The 27,085-nt window shown below is 35.8% G+C and overlaps 1 protein-coding gene across 2 annotated transcripts in view; it reads right to left on the bottom strand.

Moving 5' to 3' along the window:
- LRRC28 (leucine rich repeat containing 28) overlaps positions 1-27,085 on the bottom strand; it is a 51,268-nt gene that overhangs the window by 12,384 nt on the left and 11,799 nt on the right. For both annotated transcript variants that reach the window (XM_074916949.1, XM_074916950.1), the window contains one exon: positions 5,052-5,258. In XM_074916949.1, the coding sequence (XP_074773050.1) occupies positions 5,052-5,258 (207 nt within the window). The remainder of the gene's footprint in view (positions 1-5,051; positions 5,259-27,085) is intronic.

Below are 27,085 nucleotides of genomic sequence, written 5' to 3'. Positions count from 1 at the left end.
AAGATAACCAGAGAAATTAGCATAGCTTCTGTCCCTTTTGTAATTGTGGCCAAGAACAGAATAAAAATTAAAGTTATTTCCATGATATTTCTATTCAGAAATTCTATTGGAATAATGATCTCTCACCATTCCCTAATTCCCTACTATGACAAGAAGTAATACAATCCTTTTTTTAAAATTATGGAATAGTTTTATTGTACACAAGAATTCTGGACACCACTTAGTGCAGATAAAGCAAACGGTATTTTGAGTTATATCCCCCCCAAACATTTGGCCATCTTAAAATATACTGAATGTCTTCAGCTGTCACCCACTTGAATGGCAGCTGTAAGCACCAGAAACCTTAAAAGCTCACACTGAGGAGGAGCTTCACAGGGTGTCACATTATCAAATCTTTGATATAAAGAACAAATGATGATACCAACAGAAAAATGAATAGATTCCTTTTCTAAAATAAAAATGTTAACATAGAAAAACAGTTTTGTTTTTTTCCTTTTAGCACAGACCCTTGCCCCGCAACAGCCTATGGAGGTTTCAGGACCATAATCTGGCCTTTGTTCAAGCCTGACTCACTGGACACCAGGGGACACGTTCAACCATCACATGCTGCTTTGACCCTGTCCCAAAGCATTCTAGTTTACAGAGCTATCTGCTGCACCCATCAACTGTCCTGCCCCAAGAAGCAAGTACAAATATCTCTGCTGACTGATGGGCACTGCTGTGAGATGCTGCTGTGCATCATTATGAGCTAACAACTCAAAAAGATGATTTATTTTGGCTCACTATTGCAGGGCTGAAAATAGTTTAGTAAAGTTCCAGGATATTTTTAGATGAAACAAAAACATTGTTATCCTACAATGAATAAAAGTATTGAGATACTGAGGCACTATAACACCATAAAGTATTGTAAGACTGGAAAAGAATCATCCAATAAAGTTTAAAGCAGATAGCATGTGCATGGCACACCTAATGCTTCAAGAATATCGCCTCATGTTGCAGAAGCCAGTTATACTAAGAGCAGAAAACTATGGGTTGCTGGGGTAGCTTGAATGTGCTACTGTTTAACTTATTAATTTAGAGAATGGAAGAAAATTTTTAAAAGAGGCTCATCTCGCTCATTTCTACACAGATGTATGCAAATGGGCTGAAAATCAGGCAAGTCAAAAAAAGCCCTAAAGCTGTTCTTTTCATATGCATTGAGGGGGGAGTTAGGCTGCATCTCATCTCTTCCTTCCCTCTGTCTTTATCTTATGCTATGTTTAGATTCTAAGTTCTGAGTTGACTGCATTTCCTAGGTAATTAAAGCAAATTTTTGGATGTTAGACAAAATATCTCAGTAGGAAAATTTCAATTCCCAAAGCCAAATAGCCTGGAACTATAAATGTTCCTTTGATATAGTTTCTTTGCATTAAACAACCAAGCATCTTCCAGTCCCCAAAAGATTTTTTTTTCCCCAATTTCAAACGCTATCCATAAAGTTTAAATTTAAATAAATCACCACTTTAAAAAGCTCTTTGTATCCCATCCACATTAATTTTTATGTCTTATATCAGTCAACAAATATTGTTAAAAGTTCTCTAAAAACATGCTTCTGAAGAACTTTGTAAAATAAGGAAGCTGTCCATCTATGAAAAGGCTAAAGCTACAAAGAAGGTTTTCATGTGGCTTTTGCAAGCACTGTACTGTGTCTAAAACATTTCCACTTTCCTCCTTCCAGGCTCCCAGATCAAAGACCTTTCTCCCAGAAATGACCAAATGCCATGAGTCCTGAACAAACCCCAATTCTACTTTTTTTCTTTTTCTCTCTTTTTCTTTTTTCTTTTTTTTTTTTTTTTTTTTTTTTTAACCTCAGGGCCCTGGCATATGCATTCCACATGGCTGAAGATGGAACAAAAGCTCTTGTGTGTCTGCACTGATGCTCTTTTAACCATACTGTGAGGGCAAGGACACAAAAGCATATACTGAGGTAGAATAAGACTTTTGTTTACTGTGAACTGATAATTACTAGACCCATTTTCAAAACAAAAAGTGCACATAAACCCTCAATAAAGTGATATAACGCTGAATATTTGCTGTCATAACATCCCCTGTACTGCCAGTACACTTGAGAATTTATGCCCTATTTTAATTATATTTGTACTTTATTATGTAAATCATTTTTGCAATGTCATCAGAGTCAAATTTCCGCCTGCAGTGGAATTTGTTTTCAGGCACTGGAGCATTTGCTAATGGTAAAACTTTAAAGATAAATTTCTGAAAATGGATAATTTCTATTGTAAGTAGATTGATATCAAATGATCAGTAGTTCCATCTGCCATTCACGAACAGAATTCCTAAGACCATTTATTAGGGCAGCATGGAAGTTACCCTAACAATAATAGGACTGGCCAGGATGCAGTTTTGTGTTCAACTTACACATACAATTTGGTTGTTTTTTTGGTTGGGTTTTTGTGTTTGTTTTGTTTTTTTCTTTGCTTTGTTTTGGTTTTTTTTAAATACATTTATTAGGAAGGCCCAAGGGTCAGATCCACACAGTCTTGCTTCTTTGAATATACACTGGAATATTCAACAGCTGAAAAATAATAACTTTTAAAAAATACTGGCATATCCAAGAATTAACTATGTTCTGCAGAACAAATGACATTATTGTTTACCCATCTGTTTGTTTATGTACCAATTCTGAAAGTTAAGGAGTGGAATTGAGTATTTTATTGTATTTTCTAAAATTGATTAATAGTGTTACACATACTTTTAAGATGCATGTGCCTACAAACTTAAAAGAACATATAAGACGGAAAACTATAGTATGTAACCAGCAGTGCTGTGCTACTGCTGGAACAAATCTGACACCTATCAATCTAGGAACAGGAAAATGCAGATTTCCATTACACTTAACAAGAGGGTCTACTGGCAGCTACAAAGGACATACTTAGATGAGGAAGAATGGATTCCTTCACATAGTAGATGTCAACCACCATATGAAATACAGTAAATCACACTTTAAAAAGCATTAGGTTCCAAATACGTTTCTTCTAGCATGGACATGTCTAATAAAGAGATAAAATCCACATTCTGTCAGGAGATGAATAAAATGCCTGCTTTTCAACTCAACTCCCTAATTGAAAAAAATTGTTTGACAATTCTTGCTTGAATATCAATTGTAGATATTTCTACAGTATCTTTCACTGTTATTTAACATCCTTACACAGACATTAACTGGTAAAATGAAGTTGGATATAAAAATACACATACACACACAAAACATTAGCAAATGTGTGCAGCTAGCAGAAATAATGCTACAATTACGCCTTAACTACAGTAATACTCAAGAAAAACATTTTCCCATACAAGAGAGATAGATTTAACCTTTTTACTTTTCAATGCACTAACTCTCTCCTACTTTACTTTATCACATCTTGACCAATCTGAAGTCTTCTGATTCTTCAGAGGAAGGATTAAACATTTACATTTATACTGTGCTGCTTCTCCTCTGAACTCAAGGATTTATGATTCAGTTTCATATCCACAGATAGCAAATTATCTCCAAATGTTCACCAGTGAGTCACTATTAAGAACTACTGAACAAGGTCAATTGACAGTCTTTGATGTTTCCCGTTATTTTAAAAGTTCCTTTTGAATGTTTTGAATCTGATTCTAAAAATAAAGAAAAAAAAGAAGGTGTGTCATTATATTAGAGATTTATTTCCTCCTTTTGAACTTAAAACATTTCAGGAGATCTATGGCTCATCCAGGTCATAGCTCACTCATAGATAAGCTACTAACATAAGAGTAGCAAAAACTTTTACCCTTTAATTTCACATCTCATCTCACTGAACAGCATTGTATTTTTGCAAAATTAAAAAGATTCAACTTCCTGTCTTATGAAATGGAGTTACAAATATTTGCCAAAATAGGGGAAGTTACTTTGCTTGGTTTAGGTAGCACTGTGTAATCTGGATGATGTGACCAGGAACTCATTTTCTCATTTATATAATGAGAGATGTAACTAAACCCCTATGTCTGGAGACATTATTTGCATATGCTTTGCAGTAATATAAACTAAGGTGCTAAGAAAATCAGAAAGATCATAAACTTCTTTAAAGACTAAATTGCTAGTACTGAAAAAATTCAGTTAAACCTATACAATGTAATTACTTTAAGAATTATCTCATTTCTAGCCACCTCAATTTTCAGCTTCTTTTCAAAGTGATTATTATACCTTCATCTGTACCTAATTAACACCAAACTCTGATTGTATTCTAGAAAAACTATTAATGGCTATTCAAATGATATGACAGATCTGCATGTGTGTCTATATTTCAGTGGAGATTAGCCTGTGGCAGGACTAAAAAGTAACGAACACAGAGGACTTGCTTTTCACAGAATACACCATCCACACTTACTGACAACACAGCTACTCCCCACAACAAACCAGCACATGCTGACTGCACCTCCTACTCTTGAAGACCTGCTTCAACACTTCCAAACTTTGAAAGGGTTGCAAGAAAGGCAGCTAAATTTCTTCTTGTGCTACTACCATGGAAGTTTTGATGGATGCCTACACACAGCACAAACTAAACCTTCGCTAGGTTATGCAGTACTGACATTCCTAATGATGAAAAACAATTTATGTGGAGTTACTGGGATTCCATGGAAAGTTTTAAACCCTAGCTGAAAAATCTTAGTTAAATTATCAGATCCAGGAAACAGAAACAGATCACTACCCAAAGTGGTGGAACTCAGATTACATAGTACTATATTTAAACACAATATCATTTAAACTTTTTTCCCCCTCAGTTAGCTAAAAATAAAGCAAATCTGATAGCTGACCTATGGCTTTAAAACAGACATGAAACTTCAACCTGCCTTTTTTTTGTTTAGTAACATATTTTCAAGAATATGATCACTGTGACAACTCCATTAACAGAGTTCATAGGGACCACCAAAGAAAATCACTTGTTGCCTTTTTCTTTTTTATTTCCAAGACAGAAAGTTTGTTTTCCTGTCTCTTCTCTGACCCACCCCCTAGCCCAATGACAGTGGTGACTCACCAAGTGGCAAAAATGCGAGGCGGTTTCCAGCCATGGAGAGCTCATTGAGGCTTGGTAGCTGGCACAGGTGGCGGGGAACATACCACAGGTGGTTTCGGTCTGCAGTCAAGTACTGCAGCGAAAGGCACATATGCAGCCTTTCAGGTAACGTTATCAAACGATTGGTTGAAATGTCCAGTGTTTGCAGCTCCCTCAGGTCTCCAACCTCTACAATCCAAAGAGGAGTCATTGAGATTTATTAACGTAACTTTATTCACAAACAAGACCACAAAAAAAAACAAAAACTCACATAAATCAAAACCAAAGGTCATCAGTTAGCTGTGCTGTTTTTCTCTAAAGATACTGTTCTATCAATCAGTGTTCAGAACTGATACTAATAATCTCCATCATCTTCCTATTTAAAATCTTTTTGATGAGGAACAGTTATCAGTTAGGCAGTAAGCTTAAATAGGAGATCTCTCAAGATAAAGCATTCCTGAATTGTGACAATTACTACTGTCAAAAATATCAAGCACTTTCCTGGTCCTAAATCAGAACTAGAAAAAAGATATAAACCCCAAACCAAAATACATTACAGAGCTTGCTGTTATTGAGGGTGTTCTGCATGACACCACACTCATTCAAATTAAAATTAATTTTTTATTTTTGTTAAACGTTTGAGGATGCAATGCTTATATCCACCTTAAGATGCTCTTGCAGTGAGACTTAAAAATACATGCAAAGAACTTCTTGCTTAGTGAATCTTTCACCAAGCATGCTTAGTTACAACAGCTCTGTCTTCATAATACAATTCAGAAAACCTAGTTTAAATTAGAAAAGAAGTCTCTTAACCTGTAAATTATATTATGTTACATTGTAGGAAGATATTACAGTAAGTTCTAACCTATAGTTGCAATAATTGCAGCTTCTAGAGGTTTTTTTTCACATTTTAGGAATTTTAAAAGTCCATTTTGTGTTTTAAATCGTATTGTGTAATTTTTTTATGTAGGTAACAAATGAAGTTCTTGGAAGTCTGCAGGATGTGATCACACAAGGAGCCTTACTTGTGCATCAGAGTGATTTTCCTTGTGTCTGGCCTGTGGAACCAGGATGCACTTCTCTAAGGACTCACTGACAAACATATTAAGCAGCTCTACAGGTTATCTCATTGTTTATTTAATTAGATACTCTAAAAATTGGATTAATCTAAAAATTGGATAATTCTATAAATTATTTTCTCCAAACATGGGGAAACTGTAAACAGTTTTGCTTTGTTTTTAAATACTTTACAGCAGTAAAACCAACTCGAACTACTTGGTGCCCCTAATTCTTACTGCAGTTCTCAGCATCTTGCAGAACCAAATGTACTTTGCTCTTGGCTGAATGAAACCAGCTCTTGCATCTGATAGCTGCTAAAACAAGATTCACTCGAATTTTCTACACTGAAAACACCAGACAATCTACACAATCCACAATCTGCACACTATCACCCAGATTTTTTAAAAAAGATATAAATAGGGTAACACTGTTTAAGTTAAAGCTGAACAGAACCTGTTGTGCCCTTAAGCTCTCTCTGTAGCAGAAGCTAGAAAATTCACTATTCCCTGAGCTCTTCGGTAGCCCCTTGTATACTACACCCAAGGAAGAAAACTAAATACTAAGTTAATTTCAAGGTGCCTTCTTCATAATCGTAAAAAGAAATGGCAAATCTGAAGCTGACCTAGGGAAAAACTGCTATAAATGTTACTTTCAAGACTGAAAACATGAAAAGGAAAAAGGAAAGTTATAATTCAGTAATAGAGATTTCCACAAAACTACTAATTAAACAAAATGTGTGTGCACATTTAAAAGGAGTTTCTGCCCACTGCAAACAATCCCAGCATTAACTATAATAAAGAATCAACAACATAGTATAAGAATCCAAGATAGTACTGACAGAAGCAGCTGCTATACACTGATGACCACATTCTTCAAACCTCTTAGTTTTGATGTCAACAGGAATCACCAGCTTTATTTAAAGTGGGGTTTTTTTTACTACAAGATTGAAAATGAATGGCAACAGCAAAGTAATCACTACTAAATAGCAAAAAACTATTGTGCAAAAGAACTGCAGTAGAACTCATTTTTAAAGCGTTTTATATTCATGACAAACAAAGCCATATGCTTGAAAACAGTGACAGGAAAAAAGCCACCTACATTCAGCCAAACCACTGACCACATGCAGTCAATAATAGGCCTAGCTATTTTCATGCACTAACCTTTTTCTCTGCCACTAAAAACAGTTTTCTAATTCAGTTTAGGTCCAAAATCCCATAAATGTTACGGTTGGCAAAGCTGGCAGAGTTTCAAAGGCATTGCTAGAATGATATGTTTCAAATCTAAGAGGAAATAAAAGTATTCTCACTTTATCCTTCATCCAAAAAACACATACTTGCCCAAAACTTCATCCTCTCTACCTTAAATCTTGCAATGCATACCAGATGTAAACACCCACTTTCAACATACAGTGCCATATGTTACAGAAACACCCACCGACCCATGAAGTTAAGTAAACCAAACAACATCAAGTGCCATCAGATTAAAGATATAACCCCCAGACTCCCCACCATAGCACTGAAAGATCATTTTGAAGAACATGCTCAGACATTTACTAATACACTAAATTGGTTTCAATCTCATTAAAGCAAAGAAAAACAATAAAGAGGAATAACACAAAATATAAACAGTCCATTAATACGTTTTTCAAGCTTTTAGTTACTAAATACTATTATCTGTGCTTTAAAAATGTTGCAGCATAAATCCTGAAGGATGCCTTGGCTAACACACACAGTGAAAGACTTACAGATCTCTCTTTTGCTAGCACCTCATCAAGCACTGAGACACATACGAGAGGTGGACTTTGGAAATTTCAGGCATACCCAAAAAAAAAAAAGCTAGTCCCAAATAAAATGAGAAGGGACTTTTATTCAGGGATTCCCCCCCACACCCAAGGGTAAGAAAGAGACAAGCATTATACATCACTGTTATCCTAAACTGAGGAATTCCAATTACATTTAAATGAAATTCATAAATATATAATTTAAAATTTCTATTGACTCTAGGATTAGTACTATCAAAAATCAACATGGCAGAGCACTGAGCCCAATTTTGACATCAGAACCCAGAAAAAAAGTCCTCAGTAGCTTTGCTAAACCTCTAACTCAGACTCGAGTCCAAACATGAAGTTCCCATCTGATTCTTTGGACCCCAGAGTTTCAGCCATGTTCATCTGCACAGATTACTGCCTTCACATATAGCTGGGCAATTCTGTGGCTTGGCCATATGGTACAAATGTGTTCGCAGTGTAGTACACACAAAGCAGCCGACAGACTATAAATCCACATACTACCTTACCTCACAGAACCTTAAACGCAGGCTTATACCCAGAGCCCTGGCTATAGCCTTCTGAAGGTGGTTTTCAGCGACACTGATATACACATAAATACTTCAGACTGTATTCTAAAATAGCCAGTGTTTGAGAAATTAATTAATCTTTTTCATCCTTGATAACAGGAAGATTCAGAAGTGATTACTGGGGCTCCAAAAGGCAGCCTTATCATTCATGGTAATAGCCTTCCCAACCACTTGGAGAAAGGGACAGTGAACTGTCATCATGCACTTTTGTGTGTTTTCAAAAGAAAAACTGCTAAATACGTTTGTGTCCCAACACAAAGAGAAAAGAAACATCAGCATACATTTTTTAAAAAAAGAGAGTGAAACCTTTAAAGAATTTCAGGAAATTTCCAAAATTATCGTCTTTCTACAAAACTGACTGTATTTGTAGAAACATACCTAGCACAAGGGGAAAAAAGAAAAAAAATCTATTTCTGATTCAGGTGGTTTAAATGTCAGCTTTTAAAATTAATTCCCATAGTTTTACATGAAGAATAAAACACATCTGGAAGTAAGCAGCCTATACAAACAATAATTGCCAAAGGCAGTTCAAACTTCCTTAACCTTCTGGGGATACAGGCCTCACCAGCTGCATAACTCAAAAATAACTAAGAGTTTTCTTTACATTTCAAGAGCAATCCCACCTTTCCCTGTTGGACCGTAACCCAAAATTTCATCCGAAGAGTTATGAAACACATACAAAATTGGATTTGAGTGTATGGAAGTCATAGATTTACTTCAAATCAAACACTCTTTCTATTCAAGTAAAGGAAAAAAGGGGACAGGAAAGGGCTATAGACCTACCTGCATGAGAAAGCACCTCAAAGCAGGATATTAAGAGAAAGCAGAGAACCTACAAGGAATGGAAAAAGGGTCTGATGAGCAAGGAGAGCTGGCACTTAGAGGTCAGGCCACAGAAGTCAAATTAAAACTGCCAGGAGGCCAGGAAAATGGGAACTCACAGACAAATGAAAGGTTTCTCAACAAGAAATAAAGAGCAAGAAATGAAGAACTAGTATCAACAAGGAGTAGAAGTTAGGAGGACAGACCAAATATTAGTTTTCTGCATCATTTTTTCCTGTAAGAATAATGCTGTGTATGAGGACAGAGACAGAATACCTCATGGGAACAAGGACAAAGCACTGAAAATTACCACATACATTACTAAAATGAAATGAGGCTGCTTAAAAAATTTCCATCCCAGAATACTGAAAAAATGGGTTATATATCAAAATTGCAAGCTCAGGCACAAGGATTCTCAATGAATAAGACATTTTCTGGGATAGCAGCCTAGGGTTGGAGAAGAAATGTGGAACCCGTGTTCAAAAAAGCCCTGTTAGTGTGAACTCAGCACTCTTCAGTACCTTAGAACAACTGTTCCAAGGGGAAAGAGCAACCAATAGTAACCAATGACTGGAATATAAATAGAAAGCAGAATAAAAACACAACCCAGATCTTTCCAATGTAAATCATGTTATACTGGCTTATCTTTCTTTGATGAAATTTCCTGGTTAATGGTAGCACATGAGTATCACATCCCATGGCAAATTATTGGGAAGGAGAAAACATAGCTAGCAGTGGTGTTCCTCAAGGGTCTACTTTATTTAGAATTTCCATTTTTCTACCTTGGTAAAAAAAGAATACTAGGCTTTGGTTTGCTGTTGACATAGCATTTAAAGTACTGATAGAGAATGAAGTTACCACACAGGAAGAGGAGCAAGAACTTTTACAATGAAGTGATTGAAATAAAATACAACAGAAAATAAGCATGATAAGAAGGTGCTGCAAGTCAACGTTCTGCCTGAAACAGGGAAGGAAGAAAAGGACTGGCTATACTGGTTCACCAGCTAAGGATAACGAGCCACCAGTGAAAATAACTAATGCAACTTCTATATACAGGCAGCATTGTATTAGGTGCAAGAAACTATGTTAATATACCTTTGTATCGTAGGCAATAATGATGATCTTGCTGTTATCATACAAAGATCTATATTACCACCCTGTGACCAAAGAGATCTAAGACGGAAGCAATCCTCTCTCTTGCAAAGCCAGCAGCATGTCCCCATTTCAAGGGTGCAGCACTCCATCCTATAAATCTCTGCTATATACCACGGAGTAACATTTTCCAACTTGTAGTACCCGGAGGGACATACTCTCACAAAGCCATACAGAATCAAGTGCTGCGATGTCTGTCTGTGATCGTGAAGCATCTTCACGCACCCCAGTGATCCCTCTCTATCCTGGCCTCTAAAAAGAAAGTTGGTTGCTTCAGGAAAGGAACAGAAGGTGCTAAAAGTGGCTACTATACTTCATCCTTGAAATAGTGTTTTAATCAACTTCCATAATCCTCAGTACAAAATGTATTTTCCTATTAGACCTGTAAAACCATGCAATGGTGAATAAAAGGTGTCTGAGGTCTTTCATACTTACAAAGCTCATTACCTGTCCCATTAGAAAAAAAATGCAAGTCTCTATACATGCCTGTGAATTTGAATTGTGATACTATTATCAATTTAAAAGTGTAATGGACAGGAAATATAAGTTTAAATCACTAAGAGCTTGATGGAAAAGATCTCCTTTAGATCTGCTCTGGGATGTCTCAGGAGGACTTAAATAGATTTTAAGATGGTTAAACCAAATTAAATAGCCTATTATATATTACATTACATTTACTGTCCTACCATGCAGCTCACATTTCATTGCCTATAAAAATTAAATTTTCTAGCACAAATTGGCACTTATGATAGACCTGTGCCATCTTCAAACAAGAAAGTTTGACCATAACTGAAAATTGGCATCATTAGATTTAAGGACAAAGAAAGGGGGAGGCAAACTGAATCACATTTACATTTTGACACTGCTGTATGCAGATCTGTCCTGTATTGTTAGTGAGAGAGCTTGAAAAATGTTCATTTCTCAAGCCTAACAGACCTGAAAACGATTTTTTTTCCTTGATTTTTTCCCATGTAGGCCAATATTTGCTCAATATTTTAAGGAAGAAAAAAAAAAAAAAAGAAGAGGGACTGGAAGAGACATGACACTGCAGCAACTGTTTCATGAATAACCTGTTTTTAAATAAGGTGCTGCATATGAGTTCAAACCCATAGAAATTGTACGGAAAAAAGCCTCTATCCTACCTGATCAAACTTGAATCTATTACTTTTAACCATACTTATGGCTGCATTTCACACACACATCCTGTCTGTAAAGAACAAGGAGAAAAGACGTTTCTGGGGCAGGACTGTCTTTGTGAATGAACACAGTAATTTAAGTAACACCTCAAAGATGTTCCCAATTCTCAGTTTCACCTGCTTCAGCCATAAACTATATTGTCTTCTTCAAAACATTTAAGCAGCAGGCAAAACCCAAAACCAAATGGAAAATACATACTTCTACTGAACATACCCAAATAAAATCTTTCCTCAACCTTGCTAAATGTCACACACAAATTTAGTACCAAACCTTATTTATTTTGTACCATCATTCATAAGCAAAAGTAAGAAAAGCAGCTTTCTAAAGTCCAATCTTGCTAAACAGTAATTTTAGTCCAGCTAAAAGCAGCTGAAAACAGACACCAGGCATGAGGGTCTCATTAAGTCAAACTCTTCTAAAGGTCAGTGGTTCCCCATCTTTTACCATAATTAAGCTTAAATTAACAAAACTGGCAGCCTTCTGTATTTCATAGGTCCAGCACTGTCTGCTATCCTCAGCATCAGCACTGAAGCACCAGACAGAGCACAGATCCAGGGTGGGTATTAGGTCGTGCTCTGTATTTCCCCTCCATGCAGATTCAGAATTCCATTTTCTCCAATAATTTGATGGTCTCAATGAGAACAGTTAGAACAAATCAGATTATAAAAATACCAGAAATTAACATACATGAGAAAAATGGAAAAGATGGGTGAAAGGGCAAGAAAAAAAATTGTTTATGCACAAAGGTAACTCAAGGCCATGAAACATCAGGTTTGCTGGGGTTTTGTTTGTTTGGGTTTCTTTGGGTTTTGTTGTTGTTGTTTTGGTTTTTGCCTTTTTTTTTTAGAAGACAACCTATCCTTTCATTTTGTTCTAGTGTACTCTGCCTAGTACTTTGCTGCCCCACAGCAATGTACTATTGCTACACAAATAAGTAATAGACATGAAATTAATATACTAGTATTAGTCTGTGGTTTTATTAATTGATATCTCAAATTTTGGATGGAGGAGCCAAAATGAAGTGTGAAGAGACAGAATGGTACTTTGTCAGGAATATGGCATGAAAAATTCTGCTAGCACCTTACAGAAGTCTCTTATTTAGGAAGTGATGTATTTTTGCTGTTGTCTTCCCTTTGAGGCACAGCTGTTTTCCTTTTCCTGGGTGTTCCTGGGTGGTATGAACATAAACAAATGTGAATGAATAAAGCATGAGACCTGTTATGTTTCTCTTGTTTTGTTTGTCTTACCATCTTTACTGCTGCACATCATCTACAATTCACTGTGCACTAATATCACTACATGGAAAGTGTGGGGGAAAGCCTTCAAAAACAACTTTGTGCATAAAATAAAGAGCTAATAATTTGAACTCAAGATGCCAGCCAGCTAGAGATGGCTACTTAAGTACGCTGCTTTGATTAAGGACAAACAACCAGTAAATGCTTAAAATTAAGGCAAACAAAATGAGCATCCTAAAGAGAAATTAAGGACATCTCAGGAAGCCACAGAGGCAGGGTCAGTCCTGGCTATAAATTCTAGGACAGCTTTTTCCTTTCTTTTTCAAAGGAAAAGCCTCAGATCAACGCAATGGACTGGTCTCTCTGATAAACACAGATTAGTAGCTCCTAACCTGTTACTACACTAGTGTCTAAATAATCTAAGCAAAACCTATCTGTTGTGACTGTTGCTATCAACTGTTTCCAACCAGCTGGAAACAGACACATCTTTCTTCCTTTTCTTGAGGTTAGCGGGTTGGTTTTATTTCTTCCTTGCCAAGAACTAAAGGCATAACAAAAGCAATAGGTCCTAGTTAGATTTTTCATCTTTCAGTGGAAAAGTATTATGCTATATTAAGTCAAGCTATGCTCACTTATCATACTATTGGGAGATACCAAAGAATCCTCTTCTCTGAAGGTAAACCATCTCCATAATAAAAAAACGCAACTACAGATTTGAGTGGGGTAAGGGAAATGAAAAGAATCACAGGAAGATCTTTAGTTTGGAACCAGGCTTACAGTGGAGTCACCATATTTGTTTTTCAAAGGAATGCTAATGGATGGAATTGCCTTCACTGAAGCCCTGTGAAAATAAAGAGTTCTTCCAGGCCACTGGAAGTTACTACAAACAGCAACAGTAAGTACAGGTGAGGACTGGCTAAACGTTGACAGGAATCTAAACATTCACAGGAATTACTCCCACTATAGTGAGGTGCATCTTTCTTAAATGTAAGCTATGGATTCAGATGCCCGTTACTAGCAGCAGTAACAGGAGCTTCTCTTGCTCCTCTTCACATGCCCAGGACCACCCAGCAGACTGGCTAATTCACCAGTTGAGAAGGGCAGGCAGGAGCTACTATAATGATACAGTTATTACTGAGGAAGTGGCATGGACCATCTACTAACAGTTTCTAAGATAATCACCACAAAGAAGACATCTGACTTCCAACAGCACTAGCAATGTCCTGATTTTCAAAATGCTGAGAGCAACTGCAAGCCTTATCTTAATCAGTGGAAGATATTGCTGTTTAGCGTTTCAAATCTGCACAACAGACAAGTAAGGCTTGCAATTCTATTCCAAACCCCCCACTCTGTAATTCCAAACTGCATTCCTTTAGCACCACAAATAAGTAGTCTCAGTTCATAAAGCTCTCAAACATTAAATAATTACCAACTGGAGTATACATGCAGTTGCTTGGTAGCAAAGCCTTCCATAAAGCATGACAATTTAATGCAGATTTGGACAATGCTATGTGAAACACATATCTTTATTTTAAATACCACTGCAATAAAATTAAGATAACTGAAATACAGGTATCAAACTCTCTGTGTGACATGAACCACAGGAGAGTTAATTTCACATAAAACATCCAGTTCTATACATTCTCTTTAAAGGCTTTTTCCATTTAGATTTAGTGTCAGTAAATGATGCATTTTATTTTGCCTCAATTTATTTAATAGACTAGCTGAGTAAAAACAAGGATGTTGATAACAAGTAGTATTTAAACTCTCTCACAATGGTATATATAAAATAAAATTGTATTCGGCCAGCAAGGTCAAAATGGAAATCGATGCATTCTAAAATTCTTCTATTGCACAGCACTAACAATTTGTATTTGTTGACTTTCAAAGAGACTGAATGACTTTGTTCTCCAGGCTTCCCTGGGCTCTCAAGTCCTACTAGTAAATTGCATTTGCTTAATGCACAAGTAAAATCAACTACCCGTTAATATAGCTAATCACTGTACATAAGTTACAGAGAGCTTAGAGAAAGTAGAAAACAAGGGAATCAAAGAGACAAAAGTACATTCATAGATAAACTGATAGACTTAAGACTTTAAGAGGAAAACTTTTAACACCCAACTGTAAAAACTACAAAAATTAAGCTTCAAGAGTTTATTTTTCCTGTCACAATTGTTCATTTGGTGCAACAAAATCTCAAAAATTTCAAATTACTAAGAGATTTTACATGCAAAAGGAGTAGCAAATTATTTTAGTTTAGTTAACAGGTAATTTTCTTCTGAAAACTAAATACCTGAATGGGCTCTATGAACTAATGACTACTGAATTTCATTAACAAGTTTGCAGCCATGTGCTGTAGTAGCACATACCCACTGTTTAACTATTGCCAACCTTGTTATGGTGGTGAAAGAAACAATGAACTGCAGTTTTCGGTATTTAATTTTACTTATTTTAAAACATTATTGGTAAAGGCAGTAAGCATGGACATAATCCTCCTGAAAAGCTGATTTTGCTTGTATGGCTTACTTAGTCTTTGCTCAGGACCCTCCCAAAACAAGTCAATGCAGCAAAACAAAGCTGGAGCCCTTTAGCAGTACAGCATACCAAAATCAGTAAGGCATTTCTATTGTAAACCTAGACTCTGCAAAGCAGTTACTGCTACCATTTCCTTTTTCACACATTTACAAACTGATGAAAAGTTTCAGAGAAAAAAAACCGCACAGTTTAATATCTCTTCAAAGCTTAGGCTCTCTGAAACCCTGACTAAACGCTATTGAACAGATTGTCTGTATTAAAGAAGTTTTCATACTACAGAAACACAAACACCGTTTGTATATGAAACACATCTTTCTCAGCATATATCCAACACTCCATCTCAGAGGTTTAGTCTCAGCCTTGCCAATACACATCTGTCTCCACCCATGTGAACAGCTATTGGCACGTGTTTATGAGAAGAGCCCTGGGCATCTTAAAAAACTCTTTAAGTTCAGTTTTGCTTTTGGGTAACAGTTCTAAAAGAAAGACTTTTACAAGTATTTCAAAGAGCATCTGTTGTGAACTTGGAGAAGTGAACTTCATATATATCACATGTACCGTAAACCAGGCAATCAGTAAAGTTAGATGTTTACTATCAGAATCATCAGCAGAAGAATTCAGCACTGACAGATGAGTTACAAACCACCTTCTTCCAGAATTCCTTTACTTAGGAAGTTACTCTGATATTAAACACTATATGATCACTTGAGTTTAGTTTAATTTCTTGGAATATGTTAACTTTCAGTAGTTAAGTGATGATTTTTATAAGAACAGTCAAAGGGAAGAGACTTACTAGAAATTCCATATTCTTCCTCTCATAAAGACAGGCTAATACATGCATTGCGCAAGAAGGAGAATCCGCCTCATGACAGCCCCAAGCTATGTTGCTCTGAACGTGACTGTTGCCAGCCATAACATGGAAAAACCCTTGTATCAAATTCCAAAGAAGAGGCTTTGCTGTGCTCTCAGTAGAGGATTCAGCATGTTGAGGGAATAAGTTCCAAAAAGAGGGGAATGACACCTTAAAAAAAGTTACAGTAACTTACTACATTAAAATAAAATTCATGGGTTTTTTTCTTATGTAAGAATAAAGTTGAAAAATCCTAAAGATTGCTTTTTGGGTTAGTTTTTTTAAAAAAACCCACCCAACAACACAAGAGCAAACAAAACACCCCCCATGATATCTTAACATAGATCCATGCATTCTATTGTAATAAACACAACAGCAGTTACCATTCATTTTCAACAGTACTGAAGAGAGTTGTACAGTAAATCAGCCAGACGAGCCATGAAGCATCATACCTTCTCAGTTATGAAGATTATCAGAGATGCTACCAACAATTTGGGGGGTGGGAGGGGATTTGCCAGAGCTATGCATGGAGTAATGATCTGTAGAGCTTCAGAGCCCATGCAGGTGATACATAAAATTAAAGCAACCAGGAATGTTAGTTTTTATTGTCTTTATGGACTTTCAGATACACTTAGATAACACCTTCAAGCACTCAGAGCAAGACTACAACACAGAATTACATACCTACAAAATTAAATTCCTAATAGCCTGCTTTTCCATAACTTAGATTGAACTCCACAAGAATAAGACTGACCAAAAGCAACCAAAGACCCTTCACTTCTCCTTCCTCTCAGTCAATATTCAGTCAATAAACTCACATAAAACAAACACCACAAATGGAGTCATTACTGAATTCAAACACAACCGTGGCCACTTCCAGAGTTATTTTTTTCTGTGGTATATAACTGTCACAATGAGTCCTTTCTGTAAGTCTCAAGCCCAAGTTTTCAAACAATCAAAACCTAAACCCCAAATAATTCTATTTGACCTTCATTATTTAGATCTGTCTGCCAGGTCTAATCAGTTCTCACAAGCACATTTCACTTCTTAAAACCAGACTGTAGAAATACATATTTCAAACTAAACTGAACAGAATGCATTGTTTTGATGCTACAGCCTGAAGCCCTTTATCTGAGTTTTATCAAAGTACACTTTATCACTGATCAAAACAGCAATGACAACTTAATGTTCTTTAAAGTTATATATTGCTGCATAAACTTCCCACTTTTGTCTTGTAGCCTCCGGCTCAGCATGTCATTGGGAGTATATTCAAAGGTCAAGAGACTTTCTTTCAGAAGCCCTCTGTTCCCAAGTGGCAGCTCTAACGACTGCAGGAGTGGAAAGTACAGCAGGGTAGATTAATTCCATCAGGGCTCTGTTCTCACGTACACTAGAAAATTCAGATTGCCATTTCTTCTGTCAGATGTTTGAAAGACTACTTTGTATGTTACTGTATGAACTATTTTCATGTTGTAGCAGCATTTCTCCTACTATTAATTTTATTATCATCTAAAGACTTCTCACTCTAGTATTGAAATCAGTATTTGATTTCCAATTCCTTTCAATTTAATATTTTGCATATGCCATATGACTGGCTGACTTTTTACAGTAAAGTCTGGAAGTCACTTGGACATGCAAGACTTAAAAAAATCTCTAATTAAACAATTTACTGAGTAATCTCAAATTGAGTTTACTAGAAAAATATTATGCAATTTTATGTTTAATGAACTGTGTTGAAATGAGTTGTACTTAAGACTTTCTTTAATAAAAAGGAATAAGAAAATGCAACATAACTATGATGCTTCTACAGTTATATTTAAGATCTCCAACATCTCCAAAAAGTTTTAAAGCTTCAGATGAATGCTTGTCACGATTACTTAAAGCACTCTCAACATCTTCAAAATTCCTGTCCACCCCCACAGACAAGAGGAAAACCCCTGGAGAAACAAGGCTTACAGTGACTTGAGAAATCAAGGACTGCCGAACAGAAGAATGAGGATTCAAGATGTAGTACCAAATCTCTGAACAATAGAGAATCCAGTTAAATCAGCTCCCATACTCTCAGGAATGCGCAAATCGTCCAAGTACCTCAACATTAGAAGCAGCACTCAAACTCCTTTATCTCTTATCTAAAAGCCCTTGAGGGAGACAGCTACAAGGGGGAAAGCCCATGGCCCAGAGCTTAGAAAACATACGTGTTCCTGCAAAGATTTTGATTTTTCACAAGTGGATTACTGCAAAGCCAGAAGCACAATAGGCTTGAGAGCACCACTGGTAATAATTAGGTTGGCTCCTCTCTGCTCCGTCCTGATTTCACCTACATCTTACAAGGTTTCTTTTCAGAGAAGAGATAGTGTACGGGGGGAAGCAGGGCCAGATTCTGCAAGTTTGATGCATGATAACTTTCACAAGGATCTCACATGAAACAGTAGGGAACAAATGTCAACACTGGCCCATTATCAGAAACCTATTTCAAAGCACTAAAACCACAGTTATCTGGGATTTTGGCACTGCAGAGAAAATCAAAATTGAAAATAAAAAATTGGGCAACAGGAGGTCACAGGCAGCCTTGCACTGACATCTCACCCTCTAAAATCAGGTTAGTTCTATAATACAATCAAAAAGTATTTCAGTGATTAGAACTCACATGGTGTAATTCAGAGAAATGTCTCTTTCCAGACATGTGATGCCACCATATCTTTCACTAAGATTCTGCAGCCAGTAAGAACTGTCACATAAAAAGGGAACCTTTGCAGGCCAATCTCTGCCCACATCATACAAAGAATCCAAATTAAATTAACATGGTCTGAAATGCTGATGGACAGCACTCTACTCTCAGACATTCTCGGATCCATTCAAGCACTCAGTAATTACTTGAGCACACTGTTCATGTTTTAAATACAGCCAAAACTCAACCAGGCAGAGATTTTTCAAATCAAAGCATCACCAAAACCAAAGTAGGGAACTAAGAAAAAGTGTGAGTGATCCAAAATCATTATCATCTTGCTAAAATACTTAAAAAAGGAGAAAAAAAATGAAATCAGTAAAGTTATGTTACGATTTTGAGCGACTTTTAAATATTGTAAACCTAACAAAAAGCTCAAACACTTGGTCATTAGGCTTTTGCTTCAACAGGAGTTTAGCCTTCAATTTATTGACATGAAACCTCAATGTCAGTTTCAGTTTGTCCCTGATTGCTTTTTCAGATATGTAATGACCACAGAAGTTGCTTTAAGATTTATGTTTTACAAAATTGCAGGTACTTGGGAATATGATGCACCAAGACATATCACAATTTCTTTTTTTAAACTAAAAATGTCCTCATTAAAATAGCTTCATTTCCAGATACTTTTTCCACTGATTATACTAAATTAGAATAGCAAATTTTAAGATGGAATTTTCTAGTCCAATAAACCTAGTACACAAACCAATATTTGAATATGTAATTTAAATGTTACAATGACGGACATTGATGGCTTCTTCAACTGTTTTCTGTTAGTTTTCAGATTAATGAATTACAACACATACATACTTAGCACATGCATTTTTGAGAACCTGCTGTGCAACACCATAATGAGGAATACCACAGGCCATTGTTGAAAGAGATAGTTTTGTTGGGGTTTTTTGTTTTGTTTCTTAACATCATTTCTGCTACAGTTACGGGAAATATTTCAGTTCCAGTATGCCTAACAGAAGCCTATCTGGAATAAGTGTTGGAACAAAAGCATACATTAGAACAACATTTTAAGCTTAAAATATAGCTCTAGAATTTGTCCGACTATATGTTTGTATTACTATTTTTGCAACCAGCATCTAGTAACATTATGAACCTTACGTAGTATACTAAAAGATGTTGTATGATACTAACAAAGAGTTTTTTTAAAAGCCCCTCAATGGGGGAGGGGAAGTGGAAAAAAAAATAACTGTAAGAAGGGGCAAGCAGACAAATAGAGGAGAGTAAGCAGCTCTGTATACACAGATGACTCATTCTGATCCACTATACAGGTGAGTGCATACAGGAAAAATTTCAGTTAATGAATGGAGTTTTTTAATTCTCTGTCTTCACTTCCCTTCCCATAAATTTAAAGCACTCAGAAGCACTAGCAGTCCTCCTGAGAATTTAACCCAAACCAAATGTTTGAGCAAGGGAGACTGTTATAAAGTCTCACACAACCAACATGCTTTAATTAAATAGATACCACTGTCTGGACATGCATAAAAGCTAATCTATAAGGAATATCACTTGTACAATATACTATCCTGTGCTTTGGTCATCTCTATTTGGGTCACAAACTCAATAACAATCAGTGACCATCCACATTGCCATTTTGCTCCAAACTCTTCAGAGATCACCCTACTATAATTTTGTAGGGGAAATTCTTCATATAAAAATTTTCAGTCCTTACAGACTGTCAGGACAGGACTGTATTAGAATTTATAGAAGATGAAAACATGTAAAAATCTCTTCCTCCTAGAAATCCAAAGAATGTCTTAAAGATGCTATCAGGTATTTTTACTGTGCTTCTACATCAATACAGCATAAATTACTGAAGCATTACAGATCGTGATATAAAAAAAATGATGCGGTAAAGCAAGTACGGGTAAGTTTTGCATCGATTCAGGTAAAAAAAAATCTTGTTCTTGTTGAACTAAAAGCTAATGTAAACTGTAGGACACTGACTCTTGGTTTTATACAGTAAATAGAATCTAGAAATGAATTATTAAATAGAGCATATATTTTACAGATCTGTGCAAAGAAAATCCTGGTTTTAATGATTAGGCATCAACCTACTTCAAGGAAAGCAGTGTATTACAATAATAATTAAAAGAGATTTTAATTTAAGAGTCCATGTTCCTTTAAATAGTCACATACTTACAGAGTGCAAAGCTCATGTAACCTAATCTATGTTTTCCTCAAATCCCCACAAGTCCATTTACTTAAAAACACCACACTCCTGGATGGGTGCCTGGCGTACCAAACCTGTCCCGTCGTGCATATTTTTATACATGTTACTAAATTAGGAAAGCAGAGTGGACTAAGGTTATGCCAACTCTGAAAAAAGCAGAGGGTGTGCATCAGTTTGTGCCTTTGCTTTTAAAGTCACAATCATTATAAAAAAAAAATTAACTTCATTAAGTATCAAAGCAAGCTACAGTAATCAGAGACAGTAATAAAAGCAGAAGGGAAATATAAGAGGGAAATAAAGAAGCCAGACAAATTTAGTCCCTCACATTTTGTAGGCTCTAAATCAAAATATGGAAAACAAGTTTAAAAAATGAGTTAGGCCTACATATTTTAATGCCATGGTCTAAAATAAGACTAGAATTATTGGCATGCTGTACCCATGATCAGTAGAAATCTACTGTGAAAAGGAGGTAGGGAAGAAGTTGTGTTTATATGCCTTTAATTAAGATTTACTGAAATACCTTATATTGAGCCCTATTCCAAATTACTAAGTTGGGTATTCAACAAGTCTTTACCAGTGAAATACTGGTATGAATAGTAAATACAGATATTGTACTTCATAGCAACTTAAAGTGAGAAATGGATATGCAGTTTTCGTGTCTGTAAGTTTCTCTTGCCCCCAATTAGCAAAGCAAATTGCTAAGCAAAACAGATTCAGCAATAATCAATTAACATTCCAAGGGTTACTTTATAAATAGGCAAAGCAGTAATCAACAGTTATCCTTTGATTTATGATTCGAATAACAATAGAACCCTTTCTGTTATTACATAATATCTGAAATTACCTACTCAAGAGAAAATAATCTCGTATTTATCTGTAAGTTATATTTTTCAAATTTCATCTTCATGAACTCTTCCAGACTTCTGGATGCGCAAGTTCTTTCAGTTACAAAAACTCACTGATCTTACTATTAATTTCCTATTAACTACATTATGGAGAGATAGTTATTAATTTCCTAATACGAGTGGAAAGATTCGATCCTCCCCAATATTAAATATGATCAGCCTCAAAAAGGTGTGGTCTTAAATGGAATGGGAACACCCAAGTTCTATTTCTGGCTAACACTGACTCCTGCTGTGGCCTGGAGCAAATCAGTTCTGTTAAAAACACTTTTTTCCACTCTGTAAAATGAGGATAACACTCCCTTATCAGCTTCACAAGATCTTTCTCAAACGCTTTGAAGAGCAAGTTTTGTAAGCCTACAAATGTATTTTAATGAGGTTTAAACTGACTATATTTCTAAAACATTTTGCCTTAAAAAGGAAAAGGATTTGAACAGAAACGAAATGAAGAATCTATGTGCTATTAACTTCCCCTAAATATTGTTGCAGTTTGCACTTTAAAAACACCCAAGACCGATGAATACATTTTCCTTTGGATTCTACCTAAATGAAGCAAAATGGCAACAAGTGGATGCAATACGCCATCAGTCTCAAGAGCAACATGGAAATGTCAATTTGAAATGTAAGCTACACGTTCCCTCGAGTGGGGAAGAAAGGGCATTTGCTAAACCTGCCTTTGACTCTTGCAAAGAGATCTGTATTGCTTGAGAGATCTGCTTCAAGCAACAAGCAACTGCTGGTGCTCCCCAGTCAGCTGCACTTTCACTTTACAGATCAAAGAACAGAATTGCAGGGTTTACATGAAGTTAGCTATTATCTGACTGCATTTCCCCCCCCCCCCCCCCGATTAATGTGCTCAACTCTTGTTTTTTAAGTTCCCTGACAACAAAGGGAAACTTGGTCTAGTCCATGTAAAGACAACCCCTGATATTTTTTTCCCTTCTCAAAGGAAGCTTTGCCAAAAGATGGGCTGGGATCATAAACCATACCCTATTCTTTGTTTAATTACTTAGCTTTTGCTCTTGACTTGGCAAAACATTAAGCTTTTCATTTTAGTAAATCTATAATTAACTCCAGCATGTGCTGAATAAACATAACCTCATTTTTAATTAAATCTTAGAACAAGATGCTATAACTTGCCATTTCTAAGGAGAAATATCTCTCTAGTAATGCACAGTAAAATCTAATCCTTGTCAAATACAAAACTCAAGTCCAACTTTGAGTATAACCCAAGCCATCTGTTGTCCGAACGTGCATTCACTAACTACAAGACTAAGATGTAAACCTGAAAAGCCATCATGTCACATCAAAGGTTTCCACGACTAAAGTGAAATGCAATCTAAATTGTAACACAGCAAAACAGAGATAACCTTGGCTTTGGGACTCTGGAAGAATAATTTTTCTGGTATATCTAATTGGAATTTTTTTTTTTTTTTTTTCAAATGATGCAGTAATTCTTACAGAAAGAGAAGATAATTTCTCAAAAATGAAAGTTGAAATATGCATTATAAACTTCAGAAACAAAGGGGAAGTTTCTAATTAGTCATTCATAAGTGAGAAGATTCAGAAACTTCTGACAAGCACATTCATATAGGACTAACTCTACAATTCTAATTTAAAATGAGACATCAATTCTCTGAACAAAGAGAAACCTCTAAAAAAAGCCATAAAGTTAAGCTACTACGAAATGTAATGTCAATTCTAAGTCAAGCTTATACATGAACTAATGGAATAGTATGAAATAATAACCATCCTTTGTTTATGCTGCAACTCTAAGATTTTTTTCAAGATCTCTGTCATTATGTATTTCTAAATGGCCTTTGAGAATTTATATTATTTAAGTGCTACAGTTAAATAGTAGAAAGCTCCACAAAACTTTACATCATGTTCAAGAATTACATATAACACAGCCAAATAAAAGAACCAAGAAATTGTTAAAAGAAGCTGCAAGATTTACAGTTTGCGGAACAAAACTTGCTGTGCATTTCAGTGAAAAAAAGTGCTCAAGAGAACTTTATAATATTAAATCTCATCATCTTACTTATCTCCAACTCTTTTAATCTGCTCTCTTCCTGAAGACAGAGTCCCTTGGTTAGTGATTCTGATTACCACAGAATCTAGATACTGATGACTCTGCGTTAGGCAGAAGGTGGTCCATTTATTCACCTTATCCAAAGTATATTCAAAACATGACTGCAGGAGAATTTCACAAAGTGCTTTCATCCAGCCATTTTGTATTATATCTCAGTTTCAACAAGCTTATTCTGGACAAATTTTTCCCTTCTCATCAAGTTTAGCTTAGTCATCTTTCAACAATTCTCACCAATTTAATGATGCATGATAGAAGTCCCATTGTTCCAGTGGTAGTGTACAATTAAACAAAGTGCCTCCACAAAGTACATGATCCTACCCATGGGTGAAACAGATTTGGTAGTGGTCCCTAAACACAAAGGCAGGATTATCATTTACACTCCTACAAGAGTGCCACAGCATTGAAAGTGTTTCCTATTCTCCAAAGAACACAATTTCCATGCTTCACCTAATGCCCTTTTTCCCCTCATCAGTCCTGTATTGCCCGATTTCTTCAGGAAACTAAGGCTTATGTATTCATGCTGTCTGTATATATTTTCATCATTCTCCCCCACCTCCTCCTTTTAAAGTAACTTTTTAAAACTAGCAGGACAATCATGGCCAGCCCAAAAAGAGATGTCTTCATTATTAAATTCTCACAAGTTCTATGAAAACAGGTACTTAGAGACTAAAATTTGTCCATCACATTGAAGATGAACCACAGCACAGGCTCAATAGAGTCTGAAGAATGTCTACACTCAGACTGATGACATAAATCTTTATAGGGCTCCATTAGACTACTTGTTTTAAAATCAGAGTTATGCTAGATTTCCATAAGGCAAATCTTAAATACACAAAAATGAACGTAAGGAGCACAACTGTGGAACAAAAACATTAAAAATGGATAATGAAGCAACATATGCTATTAACTGCATTGTTTCTTAATCACAACTAAAGAAGACACAACAGAGAATTATTCTCAAAAATATAAAATGCAATGGAAAAGTGTGGGTGTTCAGACGCTTAATGGCAAACATTTACTATCCAACTATTCTGCAGTTTTAATCAAAGAGATTTTTTAGCAATTGATTAAGGATATTACTAAGAGTATCCTCCTAGATATCCATGTAAATGCAACAAAGCCTGACGGTACTCAGGCACTCCCAGACACGGGGAAGGGAGAGACAGGAGGAATGACAGGGCAACAACTCTGAAGTAAGCTTTTTATGTGATGACATTATGCTGCAAGTCAGCCTATCTGGTTACACAAGGTATTGATCAGCCTTTCTTAACTGGATCCTCTGTTGTGATAAACTGTTGACTGCCATTTGTGAGGTATGTACAGGACTAAGTCTGGAAAAAAATGATGGTCATGAGTTTTAAAACGTTACTTCCATAAATGACCATCACCTGTCCCAGAAAGCTGTTTTTTAATGCAGATCTTTAAAGTCTGCACAAGCTACACTAGTAACAAGCTAAATGATGTCTTAAATGGTTACTTATTATAAATTAAGAGCAATTAAGAGCTGTCTTTCCCTAACAGTGCATTGCAATGCAGCATCTGCTGTACAGAAAGCAGTTAACACACAGTAAAAAGATGTACTGCGTTGAAATCACATCTCATCCTAGTTAATTTTATTGACTCTGCTAGCTTTCTGACATAAACATTAACAGTATTATGAAGATTCATGCTACCAATATAATTAGGGATAAAACAATTCATCAAAACTTACTATTTAGCTTTGTATTTCAATTGTTCAACATAAATGTTATTTTCAAACTCAAAGACTTTATAACAAAGTCTCTTTGAAATGTTTGCAATTTTACAAAGAAAAACTATAAAAATACACTTGGAAGCCCTCTTCAGGAGGTGTTATGTTTAGGAAACACTCAATGCAGTAGATTAACTCTCCAGTGGGCAAACCCTCCAGTTTAAGTGAAAGACTAATCTTGCTCAGACTGATAACACTCAAACTGGATGACATCCAGTCATGCCAACAGTGACAGCATCTAAGCAGACAGGATTAGTAATGATAGCAGTAATGGCATACCCATAAACTGATGGTACACTACCAGTAAAAGCAGAAAGACCAGACATCACTGGATTCTCAGATTCAAAAGTAGGCAACACCAGCATTATTTCTAAGCATGCAAAATTTTCATGCACACAAAACTAAACACACTTAGGACAATGCTCAGTACCAAATTTTGTAAACTTCAGGAGAAATTAAATGCTGTGTGCCTATGCAGCTGATACCAGTTCCTAATCAAATGTGGTAGACTCGAAATCAACTCTTCAGTAATGTAAATTATCCTTTTGAAAGTCTTTTTTGGAACCTTTTTAAGTTAATGTGTGAAGTTTTGCAGAAAATGTGTCACTTTTGCTTTGAACAAGTCTTTCTTTCATGGTACAGCACCATAAGGTAAATTATCTTTGAGGAACATAAAGAACACTCAAGTCACTCCTTCCTTTTGAATGTAGGACATCTGAAAATTGATGGAAATTTTATTGGCCTTGGGTCATAACGTTTAACAGGTTTATCTAATTTCATTCCAGAGCATTTACACAGTCATATAAATTTTTTTCTAATCATAATCATCCTTTGACTTGTTCTTATTAAGCTTATTATGCCTAGAAAAGTACAAGGAAAGGACAGCTACATTCCTGCACCCAAAGCTTCAAGAAGCAATTGCAAAATATTTATTGAGAACAAGCAATGTGAACTTACAAACACATGAAGGTCACACTGAGAAGTTAGTTAAAATTAGAGCCAAAACCTAATCCTGTTAGATTAAGTTAGACCAGTTTTTTGAAATACTGGCCTTAGATTTTTATCATCTCTGCAAATCAGAAAATGCAAATATGTCAAAGAAATATTTAAAAATAAAATAATTTAAAAATCACCAGCATGTTATGTGGAAAGATATAATG

Source organism: Athene noctua, chromosome 13 (assembly GCF_965140245.1).
Source record: "Athene noctua chromosome 13, bAthNoc1.hap1.1, whole genome shotgun sequence".
Classification (NCBI taxonomy): domain Eukaryota; kingdom Metazoa; phylum Chordata; class Aves; order Strigiformes; family Strigidae; genus Athene; species Athene noctua.
Note: the sequence above shows the minus strand (reverse complement) of the source record. Positions and strands in the feature narration are given on the sequence as shown.